The sequence below is a fragment of the Brachyistius frenatus genome, unplaced genomic scaffold (assembly GCF_029030835.1).
Source record: "Brachyistius frenatus isolate BFR_SWC_R1_liver_20210118 unplaced genomic scaffold, ASM2903083v1 Contig_25, whole genome shotgun sequence".
Lineage (NCBI taxonomy): Eukaryota > Metazoa > Chordata > Actinopteri > Embiotocidae > Brachyistius > Brachyistius frenatus.
In genome coordinates, this window is record NW_027210624.1 from 3,038,272 (window position 1) to 3,060,942 (window position 22,671).

Here is a 22,671-nt window from a genome sequence, read left to right on the forward strand (position 1 = left end):
TATCCTTATGAAACTATTCTTGTTTTTCATAAGGATTTTCTGTGAGTGATCCAAAATAAAAATAAAAAATAGATTTCATTCAAGATGTCTCACAAACGTAGAGACGCCATCGGGTTGGTACATTTTATATTTAATGTGACTTTCTGATGTGTCCAATAAAAGCTACAGGCTGGGAGAGAGAGACGAAGAGAGAGAGTCAGCTGGGTGAAATCTGCATATCGATTGCGGAGACACACACACACCAACACACGCACGGAACAATCGCGCGCATCCGCGTACTCATCCCTCGTAAAGGGGCGTGTGGAGCTGGCAAGGACTCAAACCCTCTGCATTCACATCAGACGAGGAGCTGTGAGCGGTAGCGCACAGAGAGACGGTCGGAAAAAGAACTTATATTAGATCAATAAGGACTTTTATTTTAAATCGACAGCTCTCTTTCTCTCACTGGGACATTTCTGGACTGCCTGTTTCCCCTCACGTTGGTTGGACTTCAGTTGTGACATTGCTGAATAAGAGCCAAACACGGAGAGATCCGAAGAGATCCGCGGTGAAAAGACTATTCTGTACGCGGAGAGGAGAGTGTGCATCGGCTGTGCGTCTTTGCGCGGACTGGACTGGGGTGCGTAGTGCAGTTCCTTTGCGTATAAACGAGAGGTTTGGGGGATCAAATAAGTGGACTTGATTTTGTGGAGCTCCGGAGAAGATCTTGTGTCACATAAACAGAATCAGAGGAGGGCTATCGGATCGTACACTCTGCTCCACGCATGTTGGAAGTGAAGAGAGGAGGGCTGGATGCCTGCGGGTTTGCGAGTCCTCAAGACGCAGGTGAATGCAGTTGTTTTTATTTGACTTGTGCCAATGGTTGAAATAAATACTGCGTTAAAATGCACTGAAATGATAACAGTTATCCATAATTTTCCCCTGATTTAAAATCTGGCTGATACAATACCATTATTATTTTACAATCGTTTTATTGTTCCCATTTTTTTTCCAAAACATACAAAGTGTGCATATTAATTATTTTTTATTTTATTTTTTTGTAAATTATGGGGTGCCTTGTGATGTGTTTATGCAGGATTTTGCACATTAGTATTGTACGTGCTGATTGTTGAGTACCAACCGGCCCCGCTCCTCATTGTGCAGTGTGACCCAGTAAGGGCAGCTTTGAGTAAGCGACTCGAGGCTACTATAATTTACGCTTTAATTGATTTCCTCTAAATTTCAGAGTGCCCGTTTAATGGTGTCACTGTTGTGGGGCAGGCTTTAACAATCGGCGCATCTGGACAGCTATGGTTAAAAAAAAGACATTCAAGAGAACTACAAGGAGGGAAACACTTTATGTCATTTAGCTCCGGAGCAAACAGAGGGCCTGGAATAAATACTGCAGCACAGATGTGTTTCCATTTGAGCTGGAGTATCAGTGTTTTAAAAGACTAAAGGACACATAGGGAAAGTTGTGTTGATTAGGTAGTTCAGTGTGTCACATGAAGTGATCAGAGCCAGATAGAAGCGGAAGAGGGCATCCTGAGGAAATACCCCGACAACATTCTTGAAAATCCAGACTTAAATTAGTTAGACTTAAATTTATGGCAGCATATTTTCACCAAACTGCATGTTCTGTTTTTTTTCAATGGTAAATTGTTAAATAGTGACTTGAAATGTTCCTGTAGGGAGTCCTGTTCTGTCACTACATCTCCCATTAATGTCTGGCTCCTTTTTGTAAAAGAAGAAAAAGGGAGGGGGGCAGAGAGAGAGAGGGTGAATGAGTGAAAGAGAGAGAGGAAGAAAGAGAGAGAGTCATGTCACTTAACGGACTGCTGGTGCTCTGTGACTCAGTGTGCAGCTCCGCTTACATATAAAGACACGGGGCTTTTCAGACATAGGTTGGCTATTTGTAATCAAGCCAATCATCAACCTCTCCGAGTCCCCACGTTGAGCCTATAGAAGCACGGCGGTCACAATTTGGAGAAGGGGTGTATCCGTGCCTTCATAGTCTTATTTGTATCAGCATCAGCCCTCTTAGACAGATTGGGGAATGTCCAGAGAGCACGGCCGCGGCACGCATTCATAACCTGCTCACATCTCCGCCTATTTTTTTTGCTATTTTTTTGCACTCTACAGCAAAGGATTACATCCTGCCCGGGCATCATCTGAAGGAGTAAGGACGCATAAGGGGGTTGGAGTGGGTCATTTCTTCACATATCTGGCGCTTTGGCTTCTTTGGAGAGGATATGGCACGGTCGGCGCTGGAGAGAGGAGAGCAGCCGGCACAGGCAAGAGGAAACAGGAGCTGAATGACAGGATGCCAGCGACCTGAGCCCGCACTCAGATTAGTTCCAACTTCGTCTGAAGAGACACTTCTCTTTTATTTGTTGAATTGAGAGGAGGGAAGAAGAATACTTGCCAAAAATCTTTTGGAGGAGTTTAATCTCGGAGCAGTTTTTTTGTATGCGTAATTTTATTTTTTTGGTGATAAAACAAGGATGCATTGTGGATTAGTTTTTATCCTGTTCATAGGAATCCTCTTGGTGGTCAAGGCTTTCAAAAACGGTAAGTGTGACATCTGATATCTATATAAATAGCGGGTTTATGTACTCTGCAAATGCGACTAATCCCAATATTTTTTTAAAAGATTAGCCCTCTCTGATCGCCGCTGATCTCTGGGCAAACGCACAGGCGCTCACCTGCCCATTCTGCCAACACCTAAAGAAAAGCCCTTTTATAGTATTACTACTCAGGCTTTAGCGTTGCTCAATCGTGCCTTAATAGGAACTTTATTAAAGCCCTCTTTAATTGTGTTTTACTCTTTAATTGTTTTAATTTGTTTAATATACTCATTTAATATGTTTGCCGTACAGTGTCCTAGGTTTTGTTCCCTTGTTCCTCCCTTAATACCATTCAAATGTTCCTTTATAGCTGACTTAATGTGCACAACTACACTTTCTTGTGAGACTTGTAACCTGCAATAAAACAGTTTATTGAGTTTAAAGCCTTTTGGTGTGGAAAGAAGTTTAAGTGCCACTGGTTAAACATGTGAGTTGTAATGAAGTTCAAAAAGTCAGCTCAGAACCTCGACTTACACAACTTCCTCTTCTTCTATTCTTACGTTATCTGTTTCGTTTCTACTTTTATGTATTCCGATTGAAAATATTTCCAAGAGGTTAATGGTAGAGCAGCAGATGGCGGGCGCTTTAATAATTAAATTAAATTTAAAGAGATGAGTGCAAATGAAGATAAATATGAGAAGCAGCAACCTCTGAAAAATAAATGATTATTACTTTTAATGATCAAACACGCAGGGAAGTTTAAAAGAGCAGTCTGCAGATACTGTGACTTCGGGCTTCGGCAAAACCAAACTTCTCCTGATGCTACGACCCTCCATTGAGACTTCAGTGTTACAATATGGACCACTAAACAAAAACTGTTAATTTCTTATCTCAGAGTGATGCAGAAGGAGGTTTATCCTTTGTTTGTAACTGACTTAAATTCATGGGGTCATTATAACTAATTTCTGATGATTACACATATTTTCTCTCTATTGTTGTTGACTAAACATCAAACTTTATGTCAATACTTTGAGTACTTTGCTCCAATTTTACAATTAAAGTGCGTAAAAGAAGAATATTTCTAAAACATGTATTTATACATTATTCAGGCTTGTTTCTGATAAACACCCATTGTTTGACTCGATCCTGACATTGCAATAAAAGTTATACGAAAGATTTAGCTCTCTTTTTTTTTTTTCTGTTGGTGTAAGAGATTGTCCTCAGCAAATCAGATATTTACCTCCTTTTAAGTCCAACTCTTCTCCCATCAGCCTACATTTCTGTTGCTTCTCCCCTTAAATATTTCCTCTCACTCCCTTCTGCAGATAAATGCGGAGACAACATCCGAATCTCAACCGCCAACTACCTCACGTCGCCCGGATACCCCATGTCTTATCCCCCCTCTCAGAGGTGCGTGTGGGTGATCTCGGCGCCGGGTCCTCACCAGCGGATCCTCATCAACTTCAATCCGCATTTTGATCTGGAGGACCGGGAGTGCAAGTAAGTACACAACGATTTAGCGATCTTCTCCATGAAAAACAGATGTGCTCTTGACCCCTCCCTCCCTCCAATATGGGATTTTATTCCCGGGGCCCCAATTTGATCTGAAGTTAGTCGGGAATAAAGCGGGCTAGAGTGGACCCTGTATCAAAATAGTACAGCAATGCGCTTTTATGCCATTAGTGATGGGGAGCTTTTCGATGTCAATGTCCAATGAGATATAGTGTTGATGCTCTCCACACAAACAGACCCACCTCTAGATTTATATGTATTTATATTTGATAGTGTGTTCCATTCATACGAATATTGTGTGAGTATGTGACACTCATTCCTCCCTCTCCTCGTGCCCTATTGCACATGAAACTGCGCCATCTAGTGTCCGCAGGCACACTGAGGCTGTGTTAATGTGATCCTGCTCTGGCAATACATAGGGCAGCAGGAATGTCTCACCCCTGCCATTTGGTTTTGGAATGTCCTTGATTTTCGTCTTTGTGCGATGAAGTCACCGCGGCTTTAATATTGATTTGAACTGCTGTGCTTTTGCAAAAAGGCTTTGGAGGAGAACTATTGGGCCAAAACCTCACCAGACGCCATGAGCTGTGGCTACTTTGTATCCTGGATGAAAAAAAAGATCCATCTTAATGAGCCATTTACTTTCATATTCCCTCTTAAAATCCAATTACTCACCAAATAAGTGAGAAATTCCAAGAAAAGGTTACATAAAAAAAAAAACAAGCCTCAGCTCATTTTAATTTGGCAGTCAGTGTGTTAAAGTCACAGTTGGAACCAAGTAAAATTCTCCACCTCAGATGGGATTTTTTTTTCACTCAGATTTCCCCTTAAAACTTAAAAATACCCTTTAAAGGTGGACCTCTCAGTGACAGTTAGTTACTGATCCTTATTTGACTCGTAAGCGACGAGCTGTCTCATCCAGCGGCTAAGCGGCTAACCTGTTGTCAGATAGGTAGTTTAAGCCGATGAAACCAGAGACAGACAGTAATGTGATGAGTCTGTGTCAGTGCGGCTGCCCCGGAGGTGAGCCTTGCCTGGGCAGACTGCCTCATTCTGATTGCCTGTCTTTCTTTGTGTGTGTGTGTGTGTGTGTGTGTGTGTGTGTGTGTGTGTGTGTGTGTGTGTGTGTGTGTGTGTGTGTGTGTGGTTTTCTGCGTGTGACGGTGCCTCTGCCCTGCTCTGTCTCAGCTGTTTGTTTACGCTGCAGGGCTCAGGAGAGTACGGGGCTTTGCTGGATCCTGTTACTGTATCCCCGCTCCACCCAAAACCTGCACCCTACACTTCTTTTGTGTTCCTTGAAAGGCCCCTGTATACGCTCGCAGGGTTTGTTTTTTTTAATCCCGGATCCAAATCCCTCTTTAACCTTTTCTTTACTGCTGTCAGAGATTTATGGCAGACTGAACGCTGCTGTCTTTTAAAGGCTGGATGCTCCTTGACAGTTCTTCTGGGTCCGGTTTCAGCACCAGGGGGACTGTTAAGCTGTCCAAGATCCTCAGTTAGAAGCAGAAAGCGATGAAAAGCCACGAGGAGGAGGGGGGGTGCAGGGGCCAGTAACAATGCTCGTGTTAATCAAATTAGTCAGGAATGAATTTCCTGTGTCTAAACACATGCGAGGAAGAAGAATGCAGTCCCTTCAGGCACAAGGAAGTCGGTTTGAAAGTCTTTGAGTTTAGTGATCCATCGATGTATCATTTGCAAATTAGCGCTGCTCTTTCATTTGGCAGCCGCACTGAATTTGCAGATTGCGGATTGCCAGTTAATTGGCTGTTCATAAATGTGTTAGCAGATGAAGTTTGTGTTGTGGATGTGTTTACATCAGCGAGCATCTCTACCTCTCCCTCCTCCTCCCCCTCCTCCTGCTCCTCACTGCTTTCCTTTGCTCATACACCATACATGCATATTCCTTACATTTGAAGCAGACACAATGCAATACCAATAGTGTGATCAGGAGGTTATAAACCTCGTGTCTCGAGGATACGTTAACAAATAACCCAGGCAGATGGCTGTGAAACATAAGTCAGTCTGTAATTCATGTGGGTCGTGCTGAGATTGCGCCGGGGAAATGGGGTCATCCTGACCAAGGGGCTTTTCCTATTTTTAACTTGGTGTACTGTTTCATTTTTAATGTTGTTAATGGAGTGGTTTTCATGGGACTTTAGTTCCACTTCTTGATATATTGCGTCTCGTACAGCTTCGCTTTGGCTTTAGACAGAAAAGACAAACCATGGAAGTGAAATCCATTTTCCTCCTTAATTTCAAATGATCATGTAACATGAGGCAGGATTATCATGCTAATCGCTGACAAGGCATGTCATAGGAAATTCAGTTATAAGCAACGGTATACAGTCACTTATGTATCTGCAGACAGTAGTTGGGTGTGATTTGTGTTGGACCCATCAGGATCCCTGTCGCAACCCCACTCATCAAATCAGCCCTTACATAATGGAAACTGATGAGAGCCAGAATGGCTTCCTTATCTGATGGACTGGCAGAGTGGGTGGAGGTGGAGGTGGAGGGGGTGGGGGTTACAATGCATGCTTCAGTGCATTGCCTTGCAATCTAATTAGTGGGCAAATGGAACACACATGCACCACATGTTCTCCAACATGGCTCTTATCAGCAAACCAAACAAGAAGCACTCAAAGTGGTGCTCGTAAAAAGAAAAACAGCCTTTACCGAGGGGCGTCTGGCTGCGCCGGTGTTGTTGCACGTGTGCTACCCTTGACAGGTTTGTTTGGGGAAGTGCAGAGGCCTGTATCCTGAGAGCTGGGGGAGAAAAACACTTCATCACAGAGATAAGGGGACTAAGTGAGCCTTGCGATTCTGAATGCAGAACGTGTTTACCTTTCACGCACCATTGTAGACTTTCACAGAGTGGAGTTTCGGGGGCCGCCCTCGCTGCCTCTCACAGCTAATGAAGTTTGAGGCAAAGGCGCAGGCAGCATCAAGACAAATATTTGAAGTCAGTTCCCTCTCAAAATCGGTGGAATGAGCGAGCCAAGCTCAAGTGAAAAAGTGAAGTAAATAGATATGGTTTTGCTGAGCTCCCTTTCTGTGCACCCATTCTCTCTCTCTCTGCAATCTGATAAGGGCTGTCAGCCTCATCGGGCAGCCATCTGAGGGAAAAATGGAGGTTTCAGTGGATTTGAATCTAAACAAGTGGCAGGCAGGTTTTACACAAAGCACACTGAAGGGCAATTTATCCAATTTGAACGACATGCTGTGGTTCTTATTGTTCAAGTTTTATGTTTCGACGACTGATAAAGTTTTGAACTTACTTAAACCTTGAAATCTTGTATCCTGAGCTGCAGGCTGTTCTCTCCACCTCCTTCTCTCCTGCTGACTTGAAGAGGAGTACCAACTTTCCACAGATATGATGTACTCCTGACAACATTATGAATCATTGATAGCATCGGATTTGCTGACCAGACCAAAAAATTGTTCTTTCTTCAGCACACTGAAATCCCGTGCAGTCAGCCAGTCAGTCAGTCAAGGCTGCACTGTTTGTTTTAAAGAGGTTAAAAACGGGAGGAAGACAGAGGCTGTCTCCTCTCACGCAGCCCTCCCCCCGTTTCTTTGCTTTTCTCTCTGTCTGGATGGTATTTTTCTGGACCTCACTGAAATTCCAGTGTGACCCTGTGTGCAGGAGACGGAGGGCGGGGTGGTGTGTGTGTGTGTGTGGGTGTGTGTGTGTGTGTGGGGGGGGGGGTCCAGATGAGATGTATGGCAGGGTGGTACTAGGTAGCGGAGATATTCAAGGAATGCCTTCTAAAGCAGCCCTTTGTGGGGGGAGACAGAAGGGAGAGTCAGTGAAAGTCTCCCCTCCTCACCATGCTTCAAAAGTCTGCGAGAGCCCCCCTGCCTTCAGGTGCCTGAAACTCAAAGCTTGGAAAAGCACTCTTTTCCTCTTTTTAATTGTTAGCTTTCTCCTCTCTCTGTCCCCCCGCCCCTTCGCTGCACCCTCCCGCTGAGCTGCTGGGCCTGCTGGGAAGGCAAACATTCTCTACTGCTTACCTTCTACAATAGACATCCTGCCCCTCCTGGCATCTGTGACCAGGCCATGGACTCCAGAAGAGGAGCTTGGGAAGGGGGCGGGGGGATTATTAACCTGCCTTGTATCTATAGCCGGCTCCTTCTTTGTCATGTGGAATCCCACTAACTCCACTCATACAGTCATAGTGGCCAACAAAGAGTGCCACCTGTTTCTAGGAAGTGAGAGTGGAGGACAGAAGGCGCTTCAGGGAAAAGATCCACTCAGCCACTTTTCCTAAATCCCTTGTTACCCTTCCACCTTAAAAGCATGCAGCAGCTCCATGATAAAGAGCAGTGGAGCTTCACAGCTGGGGTGCGAAGAGTCAGAGTAACCCCTTGCTCTTTGCTCACCCTCCTCTTCGTGGGCAAATAAGAAGAGGTGGGCTGTGTGATTGTTCATTAGCCGTTGTCATGGAGGAAAGTAAATAATCCAGGAACCTTTTTTTTAACAGGCCGGCGGCGGTGGCAGCTTTTAAAGAAAAGGAGTGCCGTGACCTCGAGGGCTGTGGGGATGGGGTTTGGGATTGACAAGAATTGTTGGAGATACTTATGGCCTGTTAGCGAGCATTTATTTCTGCTGTCAGCATGTTCCTTTTAAAAAAAAAGCGCATGTCACAGGAGCAATCCATGCTGGGGGAGTTCAAAGCGGCACTGCAAAATAGGCATGGCAAAATAGAGTGCGTAGGGCGACACCGCTTCTTTTAACTACCAGGTTCGGCAAAAACAGCTGAACAGCTGGTATTTTGTGCACTGACAGACTCCCACAGTTTGTAACAATGGAAATCAAATTAGACCTAAAATTACACTGAAACAGCGCACCTTGAAAAAAGCTTGTCAGCAGCATCACAAAGAACAATCTACTTTGAATATGTCTTGTTTGCACTTCACAGCAATTATAACAATCCTTATTTTGTCAGCATGTTAAAACTTCCCCAGACTTCAATTTCTATTCGGAAAATATCGTCCCAATTTTCTACTTGCAAGACATAACTGTGAGCGAGGCAGGTGAGCCGTTCAGAGCAAATGGAAGCCACACTGCTGCTAAATCTTCAGACGTGTTCACCTTGTTAATTAACCAGAGGGCACAAAAGACTGGACAGCAGACAGAGATGTTGCATCAGAAAGCCATTGACCTTCACTCTCATTACTCTCTTTCTTCTTCTTCATCCCTTTTAAACTTGGAGGGCTGACTCCTTGGCTAATGAGAAGGATTAAAGTAGGTCTGTGCACATGTGTGCTTGCATGCATGCAGTACATGTGTGTGTGTGTGTGTGTGTGTGTGTGTGTGTGTGTGTGTGTGTGTGTGTGTGTGTGTGTGTGTGTGTGTGTGTGTGTGTGTGTGTGTGTGTGTGTGTGTGTGACCGTGGGGTTGTGGGTCTTTTTTTTTTTTTCCCTCATCCACCGGTGAAGTGTTTCACCTTGGCCGCGGCTTGGAAGGGCAGCCTGATTGAAAAGCTTTCTGGCCGTGGCATCTGCCATCCTCCCCGCTGCTCTGTCACCACTTTGATTCATGCACAACCTGACCACAACCGGGAGGCGAGCCACTCTACCTCGCAGCGGGAGGCAGGTCCACTTCACGGCGGAGGAGTAGGAAAAGGAGGAACGAGGTGGGAGAGGAGGAGAGGAAGGGATGACACAAGGCCCGCGCTCATAAATAATCCGCAGGATTTCAAGCTCCGGTCGCATATTTGCGGCAGCACAAAAGCATCCCGGTCTCACGTGTCTTGCTTGTTTTGTTTTTCATCTCGATGTGGGAGTTAGCAACTTGTGTTTGCCAGGGACTCGTGTCCCGAAGCTGTTTCTGGCTTATGGCTGGTGAATTTGTTTTTCTTCTTCTTTTTCTTTCCAACCTCAAACCAATACAAGCTTCCCTATATGGAAGTTTCTTGTCAAATGGAGCTCCAGCCCACACAGCTTAGCGATGTCAGCCGTATGCTCTTTTACTTTTTTCTTTTTATCCGAAACAGATTGCTAAAAAAGGAGCCCTGTGGACAGACTCCTGATTAGAGGACAACATTTGGTAATCTCAGCTCTCTATCTGGACACACGTCTATTGACTGTAAGAAAAATTCATACTCATTCTCCTTCTAACGCCGATGAAAAAGCATTAAACACTGAGACTATAATTCAATTATATGTTACTGTTTCCAAAAGACAGTTGGCAATAAGCGCCGTCTCCCCCCTCGCTCTGCTTCGTATAATATAACTAGCAACAGGTTTTCCTCTCTTGCCTTTTTTCCCTCCATCAAATGCGGATTTCTCTGTTTATGAGGTTTTATGGAAAACAAGAAGACGTGATAAGAAGGATGAATGAATAAGTTGGGGATGTGTGGGTGGCGGAGCAGTCGTCAGGGGTGGCTTACGTTGAAACAGTCCTTCTCTTCTCCACCCGTTCTGGAGGAGAAAGAAGGAGAAGAGGCTCCATGCTTGAATTGAGGAGGGAGTCGTGGACTCTTTAATACCGCTTGTCCAGGCTTGTCAGACATGTTTCGTTCAGTGGTCTAACCTTGAATGGGGCCTATAATTTTGATTGATGTGGCCGTGGTTCCTACGCAGCTTGTTTGTTGCCCTAACGCCCCGGTGCTTACAGATCTACGAGGGGTGGCAGGTGGGGGGGGGGGGGGGGTGTCTCACCGACCACAGGGCTTTCTATTCAAACAATCAAGCGTGTCCCCAGAGGGGCTCCGGGTGATGCAAAGTTTGTTTGCGGTGGGTAAGGGGGTAGGTAGGTAGGAAGTAGGGGGCCGTGGACCCTCCTGTCTCAGCCCCAGATCCCCGGGGTAATTTTTGGACACGGTGTTTGTTCTCAGCAGGCCGATGGCTCGCTGGCGTTTCTCCACCACTCAGCCTTGCGTGATTCGGCCAGAGCCGCAAGCAGACAGTGATTGATGGGGCGGTACCCCAGTGCTCTCTGATTGAGTTAGAGCCACTTACAATCCCTTTCTTTGTTTGCTCTTTGCTTGATCTCTCCTCACTAAATTGGCAACATTAGTTGTGGTCTTTCATTTCCATTGTAGCCACCATTAAAAAAAAAAAAAAATTCTCACGGCCCTATTTCTTTTGTTACACGGCAGTAATTGTAAAAAAAAAAGACTGTAAATTTAGCCTAACAGCAACCTTTTCTGGCATTATCTCAGTAGGGTAGTGCGGCACCTCTGGCGCCTGCCCGGCCTCTCCAGGATAAGGGACAAGAAGGGCCCTCTCCTGCGTGCATACTTCCACAATCTCCCAGGGGATTTCGCCAGAAAGCTCAGGGAAATGATTGTACTGGACAGATGGCCTCCAAGTTGACAACAAAGTTTGATTGTTCAGCCAGTAAATGGAGGAGTCACCTTGCCCTGCAAGTGCTGGCAATAGCTCGCTGGCCATCAGCACTTAAATCAGCCCTGTAATGCCAAGAATTCAGCCTCTCTGCCCGACACCACGGAGGAGATGGACCGCTTGGCATGTGGCCCTCACAGCACGGCCTATTTGGCTTTCAAAGCGCTGCATCACTGGAAAATCTGAGTTCTTTGCACACAGTGGGAACAATGCAGCCATCAACATGGAATAAAGGATGAGGTTTTAAAAAAGAAATATCACCTTCGAGGGCTCAAAAGAAACTCGCCGGAACTGGCAACCAATGTTTACCTGGTCGTGCCCGCAAATATGTGCCCATTGTAGAAACACTCCTTCTATTTGTTTTGATCACAATCTTTGTTCCTCTTCCTGTTAAGAACTAGAACTATGGCTTGTGTTGTCGCCAATTTAATGTGTGGGTTTAAGGTCAGGTGTAGTTTATTTGGACTGTTTATGTCTCTTTAACACTAAAGAGGACAATCGTGGTCCTCAACGCTCCCACGGGGGGGTCTGGTCCCAGCCTTCCCCGCTCCAAGCCAAGTGGCTGCATGTCCAGCCAGATGACCGGATCATGAACCACCCAGCACAGACTGCTCTCTGACACCCCCCCCCCCCCCTATCGCCTTCCACAGCCTCCAGGGAGGACAAAGTAAAGGAAGAGGAGGGGGAACGCCAGGGGGGACGGATAGGACATTTAATTGAATAATTCCCAGTGCGGTTATTATTACCGTTGCCCTCGAGCTTCCTCGCCATCAAAGCCATGTAAAAGCATCTTAGAGAGAGGGAGCAGGCTTCACCCCACTGAACCGTTGACTGGATTCACTCTGGCACCTGTTTGCCAACAACCACTATCAGCTACTCGCGCTATTTTCCTCTTTTGTTACAGTTCCTGTGCTCCTTCTATCAACAACCTGACTTTTCATGCCTTCTCTATCTCCCTCAGCAGTTTCCTTTTCACACCGCCATCCCACCCACACCACACTCTTTCTCTCTTCCTGCCCATTGTGGAGCAGCGAGAGAGTTTTGAACAGCACCCAAAGGCTTTACCTCTAGTTGACCTCATCTTCAACTCCACCCCCCCCCCCCTTTCCTCTCCTCGTTTGCTCCCCTTGCCTTCTTTGAATGTCCCTCGCATATACAGCTCATTTACTCGGCGGAGAGCTCCACTATTCTCTCACAGCATCCGAGACAGATAGATGATTTGCCTCCGAACCCCATTTTTGTTGCTGCTGTTGTATTTGCTCGTCAGCCCATAAAGCGTAAAGTCATGAAGCGCTCACGTGGCTAATTTTAGTCCCATGTCAGGTTCAGTGGGTCACTAGCTCAAGGTTGTTTACAATTATCTTCACATTTCCTGATGTTTCTTGTCACATGGTTCCAGCGAAGCCTGGCCTTAATCATGTACATCCTCCACATGCAGCCATGAACAGGATATCCAGTAATAGTTTGACCCCACCCCCTTTTTGTGACATACCCTTAATAAATGGGATAGTGTTCTTTGACTGTCATCACCAGTGTCATGATTTATCTGGCTCTGCATCCTGGTCTCCCCTTTTAGAAAGTCACAGTTAGCCTGATTATGAGTGAACCAAATGACCAGAGATACAGATATGATTTTGTCAAGACTTGTTATTTAATGAAAAATGTATGTCCGCAGCTACGTTTGCTCAGATAAAGGCACAATGGAGCTACTGTATTTCCATAAGACAACAAATTCTTCTCCAAATGTGGTGATGATAGCACTTCAACTAGAAGAGACCACAAAAAATGAAACAATTTAGTGACAAGATTTTGGCACCGAATCGGACCCCGGGGACAGCGTGATCGTGGTCGGTGTAGATCCTTGCAGAGCGCCCCGCAGGACGGCTGCCCCGATAAGGAGTCCTGAGTCCCCTGGTGGTGTAGTTGAAGCTGGGGTGGTGGTGGTGGTGGTTGCCTGTGAGACAAACATGAGATTTTGAACAGTATGAGACGTAATAGAAGGTCTGGATGGGTTAAATGGGAGGCAGGAGGAGGAATGTCAGTGAACGTGGTTCAGTCTCAACCCTGAACTGCAGTAAATGTCCAGGGTAATTTATCCTGCTTCATAGTTTTTCTTTACCGAGCTGTGAGGCTTTGCACATCTCAACTGATGTCAGTTGCTTAAGGGGCTGTAAGGGTCAGATACTTTACATTGTGAACTAAGATATGGATTTTTGAGTCTTCATTATACAGAAGGTTCATGTTGAGGTGAAGCAAACATTTGCTCTCTCTCCCTCCCTGCAGGGCATGCATGTATTCATACCACTGAGGTGTTCCATAGGATGAGTACGGTGGGGGGGGGGCGGTGCGTTTATATGAGACAGTTTACAAGTCGGCCCTGCTGTGCCACATCACCCCTTTTTCTCCCCGCGTCCTGTTATTTTTACCCTTGACTTCTCATTGTCGTAACGACGGTGTATCATCTGAGCTGCGCCACAGACCCCTGTGGAGAACTCTCTCCTCACTCACCTCTGCCTGGCCCTCTCTCCTGTGTAATCAGAGATCCTCTCAAATGTCAAGGTGGGACAAATGGGAGCCATTCCCTCTTGTAATGGCCCCAGAAAAGGGCTGGAGTGCTTCTCCCTTCCTCCCTCTCTTTCTGAAAACATTTTCATCCTCTTTATTTTTTGGGCTGGGTTTCTTTCCTCGTATTTTTCAGTTTCTTGCCTTTCATTTTGGTTCCTTTCCTAATTCATATCACAGAGTTTCTGGCTGTGTTAACATGTTTAACCTTTTTCAGAGTGTATAACTGACATATTGCATAGCAGCTCTCAGTCAAAATGACTATATAATAAGGCCACTATTACATCGCTGTTTTACTTCTGTGAAGTGTTTCTCTGAAATCTACCCAAAGGGCAGATTTCAGGTGGCTTCATTTTCCAAAGCACACATTTTGAGTGTGATTATTCATATCTGCACACTAACATGCATGTACGCTTTATTTCCTGTAAAGCTGTGTAATTTCCGGCATTCACTTAGCGGCAAAAAAATTGCTAGATGTGCAATTCTATTTTGCCATTGGCAGTTTTCTAATTGACTGTACTTAGTCATTCCTCACACTCATGAGAACAAAAGGAGATGTGAGCTAAATGCTTTGTCCTGCTCGCAGCAATATTACATGCTAAAAGATCATTTTCTATTTGACTCTTAAAAATCATTATGTTTGTATAATAGTTAGGTGTTAAACCTGCCAGTCTGTAGACCAGGCCTTTAGGTTAGCTGCAGGGTCATCAACTGGGAACCAGCATTCATGGATGTTTTCTCCTGGTGGCGGGGCAGTGAACAGGGACGTCTCCCTGACAACCCCCGCAGCTAATTTATCTCAGGGGTTGCCGGCTCCCCACGTCTTCTCAGTCAGAACCAAAAGCTTGACTGCTCGGCTTCTTCCGAGAGTTACCAAGTGACTTTGTGTAATCCCTTACCCTGCAGTCTGAGGAGGCAGATATTTAAAAATATACAATATTTTCAAAATGAATTTATCACTTTTTATTTTGGAAATTCAAGGAAACAGTTGCAATCCATGTGAAAATCGGATTATTATCAACTATGTATTTTATTTATTGCCGCATTTTTCTCTTTATTTTCTGCTTGTCAAGGCATTTTCACCAAGAGGACAGTTTACTGTTATATGTAGTAAACATTGTCCTCTTAGAGCAAGAATGAACTTTTTCACCAAAAAGTGTTCGAAATCAACAAGGTCTTTTAAGAAACTATTTTAATCAGCAGTATTATACTACATATTAAAAAAAAGGACTTATTTAATTGTTGAAACTAGTGATGTCTATTCACATTTCTATAATCATATTATTATGACCTATTTGTCATGCTCCACTATTCTAGTAAGGGAAGAGAGGGCAATTGTGTCCAAGTAGGATGACTGAAAATATGCACAGCTCTGCTCAGGCCCTGCAGGCATGTCGCAGTCGTTCATGGGAATAGAAAACAAGTCAGCTGAACATACTTGAACGTACCCAGGGATCAAAGTGCAGCAGGCTCTACATGTGAGGTGAGCCCGGGCGATTTAGACAGCAACAGTGGGAGCTTTTGTGGGCAGCTTTATTTCCCCTGCTTGTTTTTAGCCCCACACCCTCCAAGCACCCCCTCTTCAGTTCACAGCGGTGTGAGTCGGCTGTGTGCTAAGCAGCAAGAATCCCCCCCTTGGGGCAGAAATCTCCTTCTGTCAGTCTGTGCTCATATTTCGGAATAAAGGATTATTGTGCATGCTGCAGAGGGAGGGTGATACAATAATTGAGTCTAAACAGCCAAATTCATTAATTTGATTGTTGGCGACAGCAGATCTCTCAACAGTGTAATTAGGGAAGCTAATGGATGAAGGCATGCTAAATCCATCAATGCTAATGATAATTGCAGTTTAGGAAGGCGTATATGATTCACAAGTGTGTGGCCGAGGCCGCTACAAAATCGGAAACAGCTACGGTATCTAAAAATATGACAAGAGCTGAGTTTCACCGTGTGGTGGAGACACCCAAAGAGGCCCATTGGACGGGTGCAGCTGGGCCATTTGGGTGGGGAACATCCATCTTTTTTGTTGATTTTATCTCCATCCATCTATGTGGAAAGACGGCGGTGAGCAAAGCAATCATGCCCTTCTCTCCTCGCCGACAAGGAACCACTTCTAAAGCCATCAGCTCTGATTGGCTGGTGGTTTATTCCGCGGGGTGAGTTGCCATGTTCTGAGGTTCTTCAACTCCTGCAGTAATTTTTCATCAGTGGAGAGTGATGGCCAAAAAAAAAAAAAAAAATGTATGCATCATGGTCAAGCTTGTGTTTAAATGATTAGGTCTTTCCCTTCAATGAAAATCTTAATGTTAGCAAGTCAATTAGGGTTCATGTTTTTAGCTGGGAACATTACGACGTAGGCCTGGTTTACTACCCCATTCTTTTCTTATTTCCTTGTCTGTCCACGCCGGCTGACATGGGGGTCATTACAGCTGGACTGGTGCCCACGGAAAAAGGGAACCTGTTATTCTAGTTCAGGTTAATGAATGTCACGTGCAATAGGGAGGCAGTGTGGGATGGAAAGCGGAGTGAAAGACCATTTTATTTCAGCGAGGTATGTCCCCTCCAGGCTCGGAAAAAGTAACTCGTAGAGCTGCTTGTCTCGGGCCCCCTTGAACAAACGTTAATGATGTTTTGCCGGAGCCCCAAGTGACAGTTTGTTCGGCGAGACTCGTTAATATATGAAGTCTCCGGGCTGGAGTTTTCTGACAGTTGACAACAAGGTCCTTTTTCCTGCTAAGTCTCCCTGGGCCTCACAGAGCTGCCCCGAGTTCGTTGTTTAGGCATTTCCACTTGTGCTACCCAGAGATGTTTTGACATGTTGTAGGTGACATGTTTTCATGAAACAGCAAGTTGTTGAAACTGTCAGCCGCAGACAGAGAAATGCAAGTGAAGGGGTCAGACATTTGTTCAGTGTACAGCTGAACCGAAGGCCCGCCACAAAGAAAGAGCTCTTGTTCGGGGGGTTTCCACAGCATGCTTGAGCTTATAAATGGTCTGATTAACAAATCTAACCAATTGTACGAGGCTTATACAGTCTGTCATAGCCTTAGTCCATTGGCTGAGATTGTATTGCTTTTGTAGAACCATATCAAGCAGACATTTATAGAGGGAGGACAGATTATTTCCATGGGAAAGCTTCAGGCAATATGACTGTTTTATTGTTAGGCCGGTGGTTTGTCGCCTTCTCTTCGGCTTTGTAAGGAGGGCTAATGTTTTCCTTTGACACTAGCGGATTGCTTTCTCTCTGCGCCTGAAGAAAGAAGGCAGGCTAATACATTTGAGTTGGTGAAGCGAAGGTCGTTGAGAATTACATTGGCCCCCCCACCCTCCTACCTCGCTCTTTTTTCCCTTTAATTTCCCCACTGGATTGGCAAACCGCTTTCACTATTAGCACTGTGGTAGGCAGCTCACTGTATGTGTGTAATTATCTGTGTGTGTGTTGTGGCGTGTTAGCAGGCTCACCCAGACCCAAAGCAGACCAGACAGATAAATAGGTGCACGGCTCCGCTGGATTGCATTGTCATGAGGAATAACAACAGCAGCAGCAGTAATACAGCATAAAAGGTCACCACGCAGACTCCTGAGAGGAAGAATACTAACTTGAGAGATCAGGAGGACATAGATAAGCAGGAAACCCCAAAACTGAGGGACCGTCTGGGGTTTACAAAGTAGGCCAGATTCATCTACTTCTTTTATGATCCTAAATCGAGGTTGTTAACTGTCCTCTGTCCTCCCTGAGGACTCTGAAGCCTCGAAGTGAGTCCCCACAGGTGTTTAGAGCAATAGATTAGAGCTACATTTAACACAGCTGGCTAAAGGAGAGACTTTCGAAAGGCGTCAAACTGCCCAGCCAAGCGTTTCTCATAATGCCTTCCAGATGATAAGGGCCTGGATGGATCTGTGTTAGCAGAGCGTAGCGTTGCGGACCCAGCGGCGCAGAACCACCCGAGTCCTGGCTGACACACCAGTCATTTAGGCACAAATAGAGACATTTTGGAGAAGGAGGTCTCTTCCTTGTATCTTCCACAGCGAGGACCCCCGAGGCGTGTTCTCTCTTCCATCTGCATTCTCTCCCCTGCTGCGCCGCCTTCGCGAGGGCCATCCAAGCTGATGATGTGCCAGCGTCAAAACGCAATAAACAGCTTTTCTGGAGGTGCAAGGAGCTGAAACAGAAGCAAAAATAAGCCTTTTCTTTTCCTATTTAGACGGTGAATGAGGGGTCTGTGAGGATTGGCAGAATGAAAACATTAGCTCTTCTTTTCATGGGCACACACCACTACTCGCTATACTGTTCACAATATTCATAATGCTCTGCATGCGCACACATTTGTTTGATCATATATTGGGCATGTATGCTCACAAAAAACACCGAGCGTACACGTAAACATTCGCTCAGCTCCTTCAGCTGCACCGCAGCTCGCTCGTCTCTCCTTCTTCATCTTAGTGATGCATCTCAGCATCAATTTTTTAGGCGTCTGGCAATGCTCAGCTTTTGGCAGCTCCGGGAAGGAGAGGAGGGGAGGAGGGGTAAGATAGCTGCAGAGACAGAGGCTCTGAGGTGAATTATAAGTCTGCTGATAGAACAGAGCAGGGCCACAGAAAGATTGATGCTCTCTCTAGTGGGCTGTGAACCAAAAGGAGGAGAGGAGAGGAGAGGAGAGGAGAGGAGAGGAGAGGAGAGGAGAGGAGAGGAGAGGAGAGGAGAGGAGAGGAGAGGAGAGGAGAGGAGAGGAGAGAGAGAAGAGATGAGAGGAGAAGAGAGATTTTTTTCTTACTGTTGTGTCGTCTTGTAACTTGAACCACGATTTCAAGTTAAACTGAAAACAATAAAATGCATGCCTTTGTTCCAGTTCCTAAAATAGCATTTAGACTAAAGTAACGTGAACTTTCTTTTTTGCTCCTGTGATTCAACTCGACTATATGACATCTTTACAACTAAATCCCAGTGGAGCCCTTTAAACTAAATAATGACTACCTCCCCGGCTGTTTGGCCTCAACGCAAAGGAGGATAACACTATAAACACCACGTCAAACTAGTATTTTTTACTACTTGTGTAAGCCGATGCGGAGCTGATGTAACAGCTGGAGGCCCAACGAGGAGAGAGGAAGAAGAACTGGTTGAGTCGAGGAGTTTTGTGCCTGTACGGAGGCGATCGTGAAAAGAGGTTTCAAGACTGAAGGGCTGGCTCTCAGAGACTACTGGCAGTTGCTGGTTTTAGAGACAGACAGCAGCTTTTCTTGGTATCAAACCTTGAACCCAACACACTAAAAATTGAAAGGGTAGATGAAGAACAAGAGGACGTACTTGATGCATCTTGACAGCTCCATATCACCTCAGATCACCCCGAGCCGATCTAAAAGACGAGTGAAGTCATCCATCCTCCGCTGTTCCCACAGGGGACCCAATTTGGAGCGATGTCACTTCTGTCCAGCTCTACATTAACTTACACTCTGTACTCCCCTCGCACTCGCCTTAATATTTTGCATATGAAAACGTAATAGACACCCCTTCCCCCCCTCTCCCTCAAATCACCTCCAGTAACTCGATTTCTGCTTTACAAATACAATTTTTTTTTTTTCATTTGACGCAGGTGAAGGAAACCATTTAGTAGGAAAAGGTGGCAACGGGTGCGTGTTGATACATGTCAGGTCCCACCTGAGGGATTTAGACCCCCCTCGCCATCAATCAAAGTGTAAATCGCCGTTTTGTGTAAAAATCCCTGCTCTGAGTGAGTTCAGAATCACTAAGGAGGCCTGATGTTTTGACAGTAATTTAGGAATCAAGCAAAACTATGAAAATGGGCCCCTTTTGCCCAGGAGGCACATATTTTCAGAGGAGACAGAAAGAGCGTGTGTGTGACTCATGTGACTTCACACCTGCTGCACATTATACTCGCGTATACCCAAATTAATTTCTGTATTAACTGCATTTTCTTCATCTGGTTTACGATGAAGATGAAGGAACAGCGCTGCAGGTGGTCAGTGTTTGGGCAGGAACATATTCGATAAGTGGCCCGCAGAGCAGAAAATGTGTCGTGAATTTCGCGTTACGGGCAATTAGGAAGCGTAGAAACCTGAACCGAAATCTGCTTTTGGAGCGCCGCTCGCTGCCGTCGCTCCCAGTCAAAACACAGCGCGCAATAGTCATCCCGACCCATCATTCAAACACGCACACACAAGCAGGCACGAGAGCGAAAACCACAACTCAAACGGATTTAATGTACATTTTTAACAACTGCCTGCACACACGCACACGCTGATAACCAGAGGCTGTTTAGACCACCCTGCTTGGCCGGGCGCTCTGATTTCTCCTCTAGCAGCTTAAGTTTTGCATGCCAGAATCTGTGTGTGTTTGTGTGTGTGTCTGTGTGTGTCATGGTTCTCGTTCCCAGTCCTATTTCGAAGCTGTTTTCCTCTTCTGCTCCCAAACTCTGCACCGACTCAATTAAGCGGCCGCTCCCTTCAATAGCCGTGGGTCTGAAATTCCATTTGAATGTGATGTTTGAGTGTGTGTGTTTTTAATAGCCTTAACAGCTGCTCTATCTATACACCAACCTGAGCCAAAGGCCAAAATAATATTAACTCCCATATTCTCTTATAGAACAGGCACACACACACACACACACACACACACACACACACACACACACACACACACACACACACACACACACACACACACACACACACACACACACACACACTAACTCACACTGTGAGTGTTTTCCTGTGGTTAAACAGAAAGACAACTGTTCAGCTAAAGTTTAGTAGTTAAAGCAGTTACATAAACCTGACCTCAGTGCTGCTGGGAGCACAAAACCTCTGCAGTGTGTGTGTGTGTGTGTGTGTGTGTGTGTGTGTGTGTGTGTGTGTGTGTGTGTGTGTGTGTGTGTGTGTGTGTGTGTGTGTGTGTGTGTGTGTGTGTGTGTGTGTGTGTGTGTGTCAATATAATGAAAGCATAGCCTGCCCACCTGTTCTCTGTGTTTTAACCTGAGACCTCATTAGTACACGGTGTTTTATTTCCACTACATTACCTGCACAATATGCTGTGTTGCTCTGTATGTGGTCCTCTGAGAGTGTGTGTATCTGTGTGTGTGTGTGTGTGTGTGTGTGTGTGTGTGTGTGTGTGTGTGTGTGTGTGTGTGTGTGTGTGTGTGTGTGTGTGTGTGTGTGTGTGTGTGTGTACTGTATGTCTTCATAGATGCACAGTATAAACAGTATGAACTGTAAAGACGAGAAGACGTAAAGGAGACTCAGATTTACAGCTCACCGTGTGACTGACGCTGCCTGTCTTGCTCTCTTTGCTCAGGTATGACTACGTGGAGGTGCGGGACGGCGTGGACGAGAGCGGTCAGCTGGTGGGGAAGTACTGCGGAAAGATCGCGCCCTCTCCGGTCGTCTCCTCCGGAAACCAGCTCTTCATCAAGTTTGTGTCTGACTACGAGACCCATGGAGCAGGTTTCTCCATCCGATACGAGATCTTCAAGACAGGTGGGTGATCATCACAGCTTCAACCTGATGCCCAGGACAAGACACTGAACAGATTACTGATATACACCAACAACCATAGCTATGCTTCATATCATACTTAAAAAATTGTAATCTTAAATATTTTCCATCATCAATATATTCTTGATCAAATCTAGCTCACCATAGCTGAATCTATGAAACCTACGCAGTCCGATGCGGTATGAGAGCCGCAGGAATAATTCCAATAATGAAGCAAGAAAGAGCCTCGCCGTCTAATTTCATGGTTTGTTTGTGATGTAGTCAAGTCATCAGAGCATCAAATTATGCAATCGCAATATGGCAAGCAATATGCTTCATTCAAAACCAATGAATCAATGTCCCATATGTTCCGTAATTGTGGCAATTTTTATCTGCCGTGAATTATAATACAATAAGCAATGGCGTAATTTGCTCAGCGCTAATTTAACAAATGTTGTTTAAGTGTTGTTTTATTGTCACATGACGATCCACAGTGAGGAGATGGAGCAGCCATTATGGGCTGGTTGTGGAGAGAAAGTGAATTCAATCCACTCAACAGGGTTCAGGTTCAGAAAGTGCTCTCAGCGCACTTCTGTTGTATGCAATCAGTTTGAGGTTCCTTCCTCAGTGTTTAACCTAAATATAGGAGCTGTGGGTAATTTTAGCTGGGAACCAGGTACTGTATGTTAAACTACAAATATTATCATGGGATGTCCATCTTATCAGATCACAGCCTAACAAGGAGGAGAATTTCCTGTTGGCCTGCCTTCCTTTGTTTGGTCTGGAAGAAGGAGGAAGAGGAGGAGGAGGAAGAGGAGGAGAAGAGCATGTCTAGAGAGTGACTAGAAGGCAGACAGGTGCTACAGACTCCACTTTCATTAATTAACCTTAGCAGCAGTCTACGGGACAGCCCCCCCTCCCTCCATGACCTCGGAGACGTGATGAATGACTCGGCGAGGACCCTCCCTCCTTTTAATCTGGGCTGGTTTGTGTTTGTGTGTCTGGGTTTGTGCGTGTCACCATCACGGCGGAGCAGCTGGCAGAGTGTGGGTGCATTTATGAGATCAAAGCGACACTCAACCTTGACATACGCAGAGTCGTCCGCACACACCGCCTCGTTCCCCCTCGATGGGCCCGTTAAATCTACTACATTCTTTCCACGATTAGCTCGGTATTTCCCGCTCTCATCTATTAGCCAGGACTGATTATA

The 22,671-nt window shown here is 45.5% G+C and overlaps 1 protein-coding gene across 2 annotated transcripts in view; it reads left to right on the forward strand.

Annotated features, from left to right (window-relative positions):
• Positions 1 to 281: 281 nt before the first annotated feature.
• The window catches only part of nrp1a (neuropilin 1a), a 61,539-nt gene continuing 39,149 nt past the window's right edge, over positions 282 to 22,671 (forward strand). Inside the window, exons 1-4 of one of the 2 annotated variants that reach the window (XM_069698039.1) lie at positions 282 to 825; positions 2,122 to 2,550; positions 3,872 to 4,046; positions 21,283 to 21,464. In XM_069698039.1, the coding sequence (XP_069554140.1) occupies positions 2,484 to 2,550; positions 3,872 to 4,046; positions 21,283 to 21,464 (424 nt within the window). In that variant the 5' untranslated portion in view covers positions 282 to 825; positions 2,122 to 2,483. The remainder of the gene's footprint in view (positions 826 to 2,121; positions 2,551 to 3,871; positions 4,047 to 21,282; positions 21,465 to 22,671) is intronic. The other variant, XM_069698038.1, reaches the window with a different exon arrangement.